The sequence below is a fragment of the Poeciliopsis prolifica genome, unplaced genomic scaffold (genome assembly GCF_027474105.1).
Source record: "Poeciliopsis prolifica strain line A6 unplaced genomic scaffold, Auburn_PproV2 SCAFFOLD004, whole genome shotgun sequence".
NCBI classification, from domain to species: Eukaryota; Metazoa; Chordata; class Actinopteri; order Cyprinodontiformes; family Poeciliidae; genus Poeciliopsis; species Poeciliopsis prolifica.
In genome coordinates this window covers 10,430,267-10,443,048 of record NW_026562379.1, presented here as the reverse complement: position 1 = coordinate 10,443,048, position 12,782 = coordinate 10,430,267, and the positions used below count along the sequence as shown (strand labels likewise).

At 41.3% G+C, this 12,782-nt stretch overlaps 1 protein-coding gene across 1 annotated transcript in view; it reads right to left on the bottom strand.

Moving 5' to 3' along the window:
* LOC129359154 (gap junction delta-2 protein) overlaps positions 1-11,877 on the bottom strand; it is a 30,730-nt gene extending 18,853 nt beyond the window's left edge. Inside the window, exon 1 of the mRNA XM_055028580.1 lies at positions 10,782-11,877. Within this exon, the coding sequence (XP_054884555.1) occupies positions 10,782-10,852 (71 nt within the window). The 5' untranslated portion in view covers positions 10,853-11,877. The remainder of the gene's footprint in view (positions 1-10,781) is intronic.
* Positions 11,878-12,782: the final 905 nt, after the last annotated feature.

Sequence of the window (12,782 nt, the reverse complement as noted above, 5' to 3'; positions counted from 1 at the left end):
TAAGTTTCTGGTTTAACATGAAAGAATGTCAAGCAGTTCAAGGAGCCTAAATATCTCTGCTCAGTACTACATGCATTTGAAATATCTGACAGAAATGTCTGCTTTCTGTAGTAAATAGCATCCAGTCCTACTGCTGTCATTCTACAGGTTGTGAAATCTAAATTTATCCTTTTTACATCACTGATCTGTCTACCAACCATAGTCCTTTTGTTATAATTGGCTGCGATAGGAGTGTGAATGCAGCATATTGCTGAGAGCAAGTGTCTTCCCAGAAGCTTGGCTTCACTTGGCTTAATTGAAGAATCTGCAAAAGAGGCTGTGTGGGGAGTGTGCGCGCGCTGAAAAGTGTGAACGCATTGTCAGCGTCGGCTCTGGTTGCTCATGTGATCTGCCGTGAACAACGGCGACTGTGACAGTTTTGGCAACACATCTTCGTACGCGAAGAAAAGCGTCTGTGTGTGCGTCCCGGCCCTTTGAGATGTGTGCGTATATATAGTAACCGTGCTACACGCTTGCTTACGCACATGTTTTTATATTTGGGCGACCATCTGGTCATGAGATGCCCTGTGTGTGTGTGTGTGTGTGTGTGTGTGTGTGTGTGTGTGTGTGTGTGTGTGTGTGTGTGTGTGTGTGTGTGTGTGTGCATATGTGTGAGAAGGCAGTGAGTCAGAAGGCTTTGTACAGTATTTCAACCCTGCTGGCGATGGTGTGCGCAGTCCTGGCTTCTTCTTTAAGTTGAGTCAATCTCACTGTGCAGAAGTTGATACTGCCACTGAGGAGCTGCGGACCACAAACTGAGCCCCTCTCACATTCTGCCCCTGTTCATTAGAGACCTCTCAGCTAAGTGTTTAGATGGCAAGATGGGATTTGCGGGGGAACAGAGAGAATAAATCAGCAGCAGACAAGCATCCTTTTAATCTTCAAAGTGAAAGATGGAGCGAGATAAAGTGGTGAGGAGGCAGTACAATAAAAAAACAAAACAAAAGAGGAGGTAATTTATCTGAACACCAGCAGACAAACAAGATGATCAGTCAGACAAAACAAGGAGCATCACCATTATGAAGCCTGCATGGAAATGCTGTAAGTCATGTGTAATAAAAGCAAATTGTCTAAATAAAGCTCACTGCCACGAGCGCATACAAACGGACCCAAGTGAGAAAAACTTCAAAAGCCACAGCTTTGCTTTCTTGTCCTCCCCCCAAATTAAGATCAAAGGAGGCTATTTGTTTTTATTTTAGGCTTCATATTTTATGTAACTTCATTTGCTTCTCCTTTTTTTTGTACATTTTAAGCTCAGCTTGACTGTAAAGTATTCTCTCATCATTAAAATATGGCCTCACAGTGTTTTGTTGGAATTGCGTGCTTTTAAACTCTAAAAATGATTTTGGCACAGCCCTGCGGGAGTCTTTGTTCCACTGGTATGTAATGCTGAAGCACTTTAAACATGAAAAGAACTGTTAGCATGGATGGTGCTTCACTTGGAAAAACACAGCCTGTTAGAGGTCAGTCGGGGTGAAAGTTGTCAAACTTCCTTCCTGCAACAGGAACTGTACAATTAAATATGGATGAAGTTTCTCAATCCTGTTTCACTTGACAGAGTAAAAGTTTTCATCTGCAAGAAGAAGGGCCACTTTTTGTATCGCTAACCTTAAGTGTATGCTGAAGCATGGTGGCGGTGGCAGCATGCTATGGGAAAGACAAAGAGCAGCAGTGAAAATAGACTTGTCACAGTGCTGATCACTTGTATGTGCAACCCTGTGAAGATGTGTAAATAGTCTTAAAACTGAACCAGAAAGGAATGATTGCTTTAAACAAAATGACCAGTGACACAATTATTGTCATGCCTGTTACTAATACTTTCTACAACCCCTGTTTGCCAAATGAACAGTGCTTAGTTTGTAACTATAAGCAAAATCTGACTACAGACACAGCTTGAAAGCAAAACTTTACTGCTGATGAAAGACGAGCTTACGGATAACCGCTGACTTTCCATAATTGTGTCTGAAAAACACATTTGTGCAAATATTATCTCAAGTTTAAGCTCGTAATGGCCAAGATGGAAGTAAAGAAGATAAGCGTATGCGGAAAGAAATTAGAGTGCTAGCTGAATAATTATTTGAGTTTGCTCTCTTTCTCCTCCTGAGTTACAGCTTCTCTAACAGTCCCCATGGATGCCGACTGTAATACTTCAGTCATAAAAAGCTACACAGCAACTCCTTCCTGCTCCCGGGACTCATTTCCTGGATCTTTGTATGTCTAGCATCGGAGCCAGAGAGGATCAATCCCACTCTGAGCAGCGACATAAGCACTACAGCACATTTATAAGGCAGCTTTAATAAAACACTCATCCTTAGTTTTAGAATTAATTTGCCAGATCCTGTGCATAATTTAAGTTTTAATAGCTGTTGTCATCTGCATGGTAGTTTTAAAATCTGAGAAGCTGCAGGAGCAACGTGCATCTACCTCCCATCGGTGACTCATAATCTCCCAGTGGAACATGTGAGGTCATTTTAATAACAGCAGCACTGAGAAAGCAGTGACTTTACAGCCGGCAGCATATAGAGAATCGCCACAATATGAACGGAGGAAGTGTGAAAACAGAGGTAGGGAGGGATAGAGTGAGCTGATGTTGGATGTTTCACTTAGAGTGTCTTCTGAACAAGCTCTCCAGGGGGGGGGTGAGGAGGGTCTGCCTGAAGAGAGGAGATATGACGTCTCCTTTCTTCTTTTCCTGAAATCTAACAAACACTCACAAGATGAGGTCAACCTCAGGATGAACGCAGTCACCCATCATTGCTGTGCAGGGTTAGGAGGGGTGTCACAAGGGACAGCTAAATAAAAGCTTGATGAGCTAAAGGTCACATAATGTCAGAGATGTAACCTGCCACCAAACACAGGCTCAATGAGCAGCATGTAAACACCACAGCGACTGGTGAACATCCGCTTTAGCTTCAACTGAAATTCTGTAGAAAAGGCATTTTTCCAGAAACATTATGTCATGGAATCTAACATGACAGAATAACACAAATCACTGCTCAAATGTATATTTTTATATAACAGAAAAATCTGAAAAGTGTGAAAAGATGTGTGAAAGATTACATCTGGAATAAAAATAACACTGCATTTCAGAAAAAGAACATTAAGCCAGCAGTAAAATATGCAGTGGTGAGATGGTCTGGGGTTGCTTTGTAGCTTGCTGTAACAAATAGAAACATGAATTCTGCTATTGACTGAAAAATCCTCAAGGAAGATGACCAGCCATCTGTTTGTGACCTCAAGCTGAAAACAAGTTCACTTCTGAATGGCAAAAGAAAAACAAACTTTGGAGTGGCCTAGTCAAAGTCCTGACCTAGATTTTGCGACATGACCTTTAAAAGCCATTTATGATTACAAACCCTCCAATTTAAGTTTTAATAGCAGGTGTCATCTGCATGGTAGTTTTAAAATCTGAGAAGCTGTAGGAGCAACATGCATCTACCTCCCATCGGCAGCTGAATTAGAAAAATTCTGACATTTAACTGACTTGATGTTCTGAAAGTGTGACAAACATGCCAAAAAAAATCAAGAGGTGGGGGAGAGAGGGGGCTAAAAACTTTCTAATTACATTGCATATACCAAGCTTTGAGAGTTTCACAACCTATCATCTTAAAGTGAAAAAAAAAAAAGATCATGGTTCAATATGAACTTTATCGAGCCTTAAACAAATAAGCAACTCAGAGGCCCATGGTTATTCTGGAGGAGCTGCAGCAATCCAAGTGAATTCAACTTAATTAAGTTCAAATTATTTTTAAAGCTCCAGTTTATGAGGAGCATGGAATCTGTTGACAGAACAACTTTTACTTGTACATACATATGAAAGAAATGGCTTTGGTCAGATGGGACCTAACTATACACACTGTGACACATGATAGATCCGCACAAGACCTGCAGCTGTAATTGCAGTGATAGGTGGCTTTACAGTATATTGACTCAAGGGCACCGAATCCACACCAAGCCTTTCAAATTTCTATCATTTTCCACTTCACAAATACACCCCATGTTTGTGTGTGAAGTTAAAACTTGATCAAGTGTGAATTTATTTTATTATAGTGAATATTTTGTAAGGAATTATTGAGAGACATCATCAAAACAAACTGTGAAATGAAACCATTTGGATTTTATTAGCAAACGATGACAACCTTCTACTATCTGTTCTATTTTAGTAACTCTAAATTTACTGCTTTAAATGAAGTGAAGCTGCACAAACTATTTTCAATGCACACCCAGCCCTCATGAGCCGTTTTAGGGCTTCAGTGCACATCAAACAAAGTCTTTGTCAGATCATGTAAGAGTGCCTGAAAACCCTGTTCATCAGTGCACTTTGAGCAGTACATTTTCTGATTCTTATAAATATAAGATGAACTCAGTGGCTTGAATCCTCAAAACTAAAAACAAAAAAAGAAGAGCCTCGAAAATATCTCACTCTTACTGAGAGTGAAACAAGGCAGAAGTGCTTTCAACTGCCTTTTTTATAATAAACACCCAAATATGCAAACCTTTTTTTAGAATCCATACTTGACTAACTGGGGAATTATTTTGGATTTTCTTTCAATGAAAACATGTCCCTGTAGTCATATCATATGTTGAGGCAAGTTGAGCAGTCATAGTCTCGCATAACTGTGAATTATCAGTAGCAACAATATGCCAGAGCCAAAATAACTTTGGTTTTCTGCCATGGAGGATCCACCACGCTCCTGCGAGTTCTCTGTTCCTGCTCCACAGAAATCCACAAGAGAACAAAGATGTGTCAGGCAGCCAAAAATAAGTGGAGTCAGAAAAGGCAAACAAACACTGAGGCTCAGCCTCTAAGAGAGAAACAGAGTCAGAGCTTGTGATTATTAGACAAATAAAAAAATTGAGACGTTGTACTGTAAAGGGTTGAATTTCTAATATGGAGATAAATGTAGGATGTAAAAGCTGGTTGATTATAATTGGTGGGTTATAAATAGAAACGTTCTGGTCCACCTCAATTTCTGGTATTTGTCCATGTATCACACATTTGTCAGGCTGGAAATAAAATATCTGTGTGGGCCAGTGTAGTATATATTAAATGATATTAATTTTATTAACTTTTATGGGTTTATGCAGATTCATAAATTAATAAGATCAGGATCAAAGGAAGAAAATCTTTATAAAATAATCTCTAGATGTTTTATCGACTTGAAGTCTGTAGTAGAGTAGCATCCAAAAATATCAGCGTGGGGTCCTTCCAGAGTCTTGCACCATTTCCTTGATAAGAAACAATGCAAGAACATTTTTCACTGACAACTTCTTTCAAGAATTATGGCCAGTTTTGTATTTTTGCAAAACAGTATTTTAGCACTTAACTTTATTGTTGTATTGAATCAATACTTTCATACTCACCATAGTGTTCACATTGAAAGACTGTCACTTTCAAGAAAAATAAATATTGTTAAATGGCAGGATTCAAATAGGACCCAGTCAGAAAATAAACTTACACTGTGCAGGCATCTATCTATCCATGCAGGGCTACTCAGGCTAGGTCCCTATCTGCAGCATTCCTAGGGCCTATGACAAATAAACACTCACACTCCTAATCAAAGTTTATAGAAATCAATTAACTAAGTATGCATGTTTCTGGACTGCAGCAGGAAGTCAGAGTACCCTGAGAGAAGCTACAAATGGATATGGAGTACATGCCAGATCCAAACAGAAAGAGAATTAAAACCCATGACCTTTTTGTTCTGTCAACTGTCAGACAACAATCCCTAGTTTTATCTCATCTATTTCAGTAGTCTGAAACTCCAGTCCTTAAAAGTGACTCTCCTGAAACATTTGGATGCAATTCCGCTCAAATACACCTGAATCAGCAAAGACCTGGTCATTAACCATTCATTTGATTCAGATTTTTTGAGAGGGAATGCCTCTAAATATTGCAGGACAGTGGCACTCGAGGACTGAACCTTGATTTATTTAATAAATACTATTTAAATGTAGTAATTCTGATTGTGAATCAGATTTTATAGTGCTAAGAGTGTTGAAACATTGGACCTCTCAATGAGAAAGCTATAGTGAGAGTAATGATTCAGGCTGCTGTTACAAGCAGGTTTTATTTTAACAGAAGTCAATCAGGTACTGTGAGATTTAATCACTTATTTAACATTCAAGATAGTGCGCCCCAAGAGCTCATCTGTTGTACTTTTGGACGGGTTTAGAAACTGTGTCATTAAGTCTTGTGGCCATCTTCTATCAAACTTATCTTTCCGTCCCATTACTGGAGATCAATATGAGGGAGTAGGAGGTTAGGCTTGCCTGTTTTTATGGCCCCTGTTTAAACACTGGCATCACATAAATAGGAATTTGGCCAGGGAAGCTGAGCTGCAGAGGCGGCACTGAATAATGTGTTGGTAGTAGTTTAGGGCAGAGTTCTTTATCACCGGCTGTCTGGACCAACCACCTCAGCTGTGCTACAACTCACCAGAGTCCATCAGCTCACCCACTGCTTGTAATAGCAAAGGATACACCTCAGATGGCAGACAGTGCAACCTATCCACATTTCTATGAAAGTCTTTGGAAAGCTCCAAAGACTCTATGAGGAAGTCTTTGGAGCCCTTTGCCATTGCACACAAAGGAGTTTTACCTTTACAATAATGTGTGCGTGTGTGTGTGTGTGTGTGTGGAGGGGAATGAATGCTTGTGTGCATGTGTAGGCATGTGCGTGTGTGTGAGAGACTTGCGTGTGATGAATGACTGAGATACACAGGTTGTGCTGTGTTTTGCTCATGAGAACACACACTGGCATCGCTTCGGGAACAACAACCTGTTCAGCGCCTTCCAGAATGGGACGACACCCTTGCTGACCAATCACGCGCCTGAAAGTCACAGCAGACGGCGATCCAATGAGTTTTCGTCTTTTAAATGTGTATTTATGGAAATCCTCGTCAGTGATAGCAGCCCAGATTAGAGGTCAGATACCGGGAAGGCATGCTACTGCAGGATAAGAATATTCACTCAAAAATAACAGCAACCGAAAGCAAAAAAATAAAAAATAACATTTTCATATTTCCACTCCAAGTGATCAAAGTGTATCAAATAATCAAATTTTAATAAATAAAGCCACATGTCTCCTTCTATCCAGCTCTTAAGGGAGAAAATCTTTAACCCCAAAAAATGTTCAAGAAATGATGTCACTCGGAGAAGCACAAAAATAAGCTAAGTAAGTTTATATTTAAAAAAAGGAGCTAAGTCTTGAGTAGAGTGAGAAAATTCTCCTGTCTGCCATGTGATCTTACAAAATTAAAATACAGAAATGTTTCTAATTGACATAAAAACCATCTCGGGAAGATTTTGTTAGTTTGTTGGTGTCCAACAAAATAAATCTAAGCTGTGATTACGACTTCAAACCATGAAGGTGTGCTCTGTATAGTCTCACTGTGTTTGAAATGTTAAATTTTTCAACAAAAACTACAAAACAACTACAAAAAAAGGAAGTAGTTGTTGAATTGTCATGCTGTTTATAATTGACTAATAAAGTCTTCTGAAGAGGCTTTCTAACAGCACTCTAGATGGTAGAGAGAAGAAACGATGAAATGACAGAAAGAACAGAAATCATTTATAAATTCTGTGAAAGGCGAAGCACAAAGGCGGCATCAGACTTTCGATGAACCCACACTGACCGCATCTGGTTGGCGGCCAATAGAACATCAATAGAAAATCCAGAATTGTAGCTGTAGTTGTTTTCATAGTTATTCTTCAATGAAAAAGAAAGATTAATTTTTGACGCTGAAAAATAAATATATATAAAAAATGATACCTAGTCATATAAATATTTTAGGTTTTGAAATATAGATGAGTGAATGTAGTCCAGATTTCTTCAAGAACGACAATTTAACCTTTTATTTAGACAGCTCAGTCAGAGATTCTTGCTCTTGTAACATTCACTTTGCTTAAAATGTACACAAAACATCAGTGACGCCCACATTGCAATGACCTCCCATGACTAAAAGCAAGATAAAAGTTATTTAGGACACAGTTTTACAGCCATAACTTTTCACAGTTAGAAATATCATTTTGCCGCTCCACATGCCATGCCACCCTGAGTGGGAAACCATGTCACCCCTATGAAAAAACATTTCCAGCAATTTTTATCCCTGCATGTGATCCTCAACCCAAAGCTGCTGTAAAATTAGACGCTTGGTTAATGTTGGGTGTTTATTACAATCTGTCTGAATACCTGGAGTTTAAGTGACCATTTATTTTTTTTTAATTGACAAATTTCATTCTTCTGAAGATCACGAATAATCAAAATTTGATGGCAACTCAGGGTTCCTCTCTTAAAAACTTGTGTGAAGATGTAAAAAGCTTCCGACCGATAAGGAAGATCATCAAATTATGTAACAAATAGGACCAATGAAAGGTATATTTGATGGAAAATAAATAGTTTTATCATAGAACAAAACAAGCCAACACTTCAGAGGAAACAGATGCTACAGGAAAGTCTTGGTGACAGTATTACTGTAATTCTATCCAAGTATTTCCCGTCTGTGCACAGCAAACTGAATCTGTATGAAAAAGATTGTTTGTGGCAGCAGATGCCCTGCTCAGGTCGTGACACCCGGCACTTTCTCGTGATGAGACGGCCCTATTGGTTTCTCACCATTGGGGCGACTAACGCGTGTGTCTGCTTACTTCACTTCACTTCACTCTGAGTAACCGCTCTTTTCTGCTGTCTGGCATCTGCTCCTTATTCTCCTGTTTCTTGCTCGTCTCGTCCTTTTTACCTTTCAGCTGAACATCTCTGCTAAATCCTTCACAGATATCAACATTTTCAGAAGCTTCTTGACCTTGGCAGCCTCCCTTCTCTGTCTCTCCTCTTTCTCACTCTCACTCTGACCCTGCAGCAATTATGACTATCCAGGTTGATGAGCAACAGTGCATTTCTAGAGTGCCGTGAATGAGTGGAAGTAAATGCTGACCATTTATTTATCATAACAGGACTAGAAACATCTCTGACAAGCTGCTGCCGACTTGGCATTGGGTGGAAAAACTTGAGCAAAAACTGCTCCCCTTTATGGTTTCACTGCTCTGACTTTAAAGTCAAATAAAAATACAGAACAACATCTAACTGAATTTAGTAAAGAAATAAAGAAAAGCTGGTTATTCTTATCAATTCGAGATGATCATCATTTTTATAGTAATGTTATTAAGTACACCAAATCATCTCAAGCTTATTTAATCAAGGACAGCACAGTAAACAAGGTTACATGATAAAAACAAAGCAAGCGTTGTTTTGTACGAAGGTTTTCTAGCTGCAGGCTCATTTGTAAACTCAGTCCTTGGCTGGCTTTTTAAAAGAAAGATTCCTGTCACACACGTGCATGGACACACACCACGCACACACACACACACACACACACACACACACCCACACACACACACACACACACACACACACACACACACACACACGCACACACACACACCCAAACACACACACATTTGCGTGGCTATCTTTGTGGGGACTTTCCATTGATTTTCATTCATTTATAAACAGCCTAAACCTTTAACTGAACCTCGAGATTCAACACCTGCTTGATTTAATATTAGTGTTTAACTAAATGATTGTTAAGCCTTTGCTGCAGCTTTACTACACTGTTAAATTGATCAGGAGCTCTCCTTTGGAGGTATTTTCAGTCAACAGAGTTGTCAGAATTGTTTGTGAAGAACACCATAATCTTCTTAAAGCCAGCTGACTGGCAGAGTGCAACAACAGGTGACATATTGCTCAGTTTCTTGGCTAGAGAAAGCTGGTCAATGTGACACCCTGGCTATGGTCTGGTGTCTCTGGCCTCCTATCAAACAGATCTGAGCCACAGAAACAATGAGTCGGTAGATCCACCTGGCAACAGCCTCATGCCCATTGGTTTAATAATCTTTCATGAACTCTCAAAGTCACTTTAGGTTCATAACATGCCTCAAAATTCACATAGAGGATGAATATAATCCTGTATATTTGAAAACTCCCATAACCAGAGGAAATCAGTGACTTTTGGGAACTGATTTAAACTACAAAGTCAGCTTCTTGTGAACTTTAGCTGAACCTGTGGTGTCATAGACGTCCTTAAAATACCTTCTGCAATAAGTCATTTGCTCAGTGTAACAGTTTCATTATATTTACTGGGTGGATTTTCCTCTGAAGCTAAAACGTTCATGAATAATTGCCGAACGATTTATACGGACTAAAATACAAGACATCTTTGCATGTAGCAGGATGCATAAATCATAACTGCAGTGACCGTGCATTGACTCATTTTTTTAGCTCCAGAAACTGACTTCATTTGATACACTGGGGAGAGAAGGTGGGGGTTGGGACGAATGCTCTAATAAACTGTGACAAGATGCATGTTGAACACAGAGGCTTTGAAAGCTGCTGAGGAACCAGATAGAAAACATACAGAGCTTTCGCTATGAGAAATGAAACGTGTGAATGCAGGCGCGCTGAGCGTATCAGAGGAGATGTCTTCACACTGCTCTATGTCCCCTGACATTCAGAGCCTGTCTGTGGACCAATACTGTCTCTCACGGATGCATAAACATCCCATCAAGTCACTTGGGGGATTTAACGAGGCTAAAGCAACAATCAGAGACTCTGAACCAGAAATCACTGACCAGCACCAATAAATGACTTGTTCTTCTATAACAATGATTTCACATTGTGATAGAAATCAGACTGGTTCATTTTGAAAGCCATACTCATACCTGGTGCTCTGCTAATCACTCACCTTCCAATCATAGTAGAGTGCTGCTGCACGGCAGCCTCCAGGAGGCGCTCTAGGATGGTCCATTCTCCCATGGTCAGAGCTAGAAGGCATCCACTGGGTCGAGGAAATCAGGAATGACACCCCAGTGGGCTTCCCAGCCAGCAGGAGAACAAGCAGCGCTGGTGATAAAGTGCTCAAAGTCCACTTGTTGTGCAGAGATGAGGTAGCGAGTGGCTTCCGGTGGATCTCCAGGTGTGAAGGAGCCTGAAAAGTCAGCGACACATCACTTGTGTTCTGCCTTTCTTCAAAGACACACACTCTTACAGCTCGTCCCCGCTCCTAGATGGCAGGACTGTGCGCGTCGCACACAAACACACACAGTCCTAATATCTATGCAATCCGCTGCCAACTCACTTTGCACGTGAGTGTGTTTCCCCCCCTTTCCTCCCTGCTTCTGCTCTGGCGACTCCTGGTCTCCGTTCACTTCCCAAACATCTGCCTGGCCATATGTTCCCTCACACACACCTGGATAAGAGGAGAGCGCGGCTTTCATCTACTCCTGCTCAGTTTGCAGAAGCAGCGGTGCGTGCAGGCGGACATCCATCACCAACACTCCGCGCTTTCACGCTGGTTCTTTGACAGCATCTTGAAGTAGTAAGTTTGGTCAGGCTCGGCTCCACGCGTTCACGCGAGCTGGGCTGCTGGAGGATCTGCTTGATTGCCTGTGATTCTCTCCTCCATTCTCTTCGTCGCTCTTCTTCTCCAGGGCTTCTCTCGATCTGCTCTTTTTATTATTATTCTACTTTCTTCTCTCGAGGGTTTCCCTTCCGTTCGCGCTCCCTCCTGTTGCGCCTTCGCACTCTCCTGGTTTGGTTCAGGGACAGCAGGACTGAAGCATCGTGCTCCTCCTCAGGCTCCTTCCTCCCGCTCAGAGACTTGCATGCCTCTCTGGCTCTCCCCCTCCGTCTCAGCGTGCAGCATGCAGGGAGGCAGTGCTGCTTTCTTCTCTTTCCTTCATCTCGCTTTTTCTCCCCCTCCTTGTCCCCTCTTGGTTTCTCTCCGTTTGCCTTCACCTGCCTCCGTCCCCCTCTTCCTCTCTGAGCCAGGAGGCAGCCAGACCGAGCGTGTGTCTAGAGGATTAGAGGGGAATCATCTCTCTGCTCCTCCCCCCCTCTCGCTCCCTCTCACTCGCTCTCCATCACCGTGTTTATCCCCCCTCCTCTTCCCCTCTCTATCCTCTTTATCTGTCTGTGCTCCACCACCGTCTACAGCACAAAAAAAAATTTTTTTTGCTCCTCTCTCTCATAGCAAACAGTTCCCTGCTCCCTCCATCTATGGGTTTGTCATCCTCTTTGCTTTGCACACCGAGCACCTGCTGGAAGTGACAGGCCGATCGTTGCTGCTTACTCACACACTCTCATTCACACCGAGCCGTGAGAGGCAGCGCTGTGTCGAGGCTCTGCAAGGATACTGAGCTTACACTGGGGAGTGTGTGTGTGACAGTCAGAACGTGAAGGAATCGGTGTTTGCGTGTGTGTGTGTGTGTGTGTGTGTGTGTGTGTGTGTGTGTGTGTGTGTGTGTGTGTGTGTGTGTGTGTGTGTGTGTGTGTGTGTGTGTGCACGATGGAAAGTTAGTTAATGCCAGTCATTAAAATGAGCGTAAATTCTGCAAGAAAAAACAATCATGCATGAATCCACTTCGAGGTATCATTAATTCAGTCTGCCAATATAACAATGTAATGACTCTTTAGTCAATAAAAAGTCATTGCATAGGGAGCACTTTGCACAAAGTCACACTATTCACCTCAGTTGAGGCCATAATGCGCGTTTCTGTCCTTTTCTGTTCAAAACAGATGTTTCCAGCTTCTGCAGAAAAACAATGCTTAGGTTCCTACTGCAATGTTCTTTATAGATATAACCAGACCCGACAAAAACCGAGTTTAGCTAGAATACATTTGATTAATAACAACTTCATCACACAAATTGTAAGAAAATACAACATTTTTGGCCTCAGAACTTTCT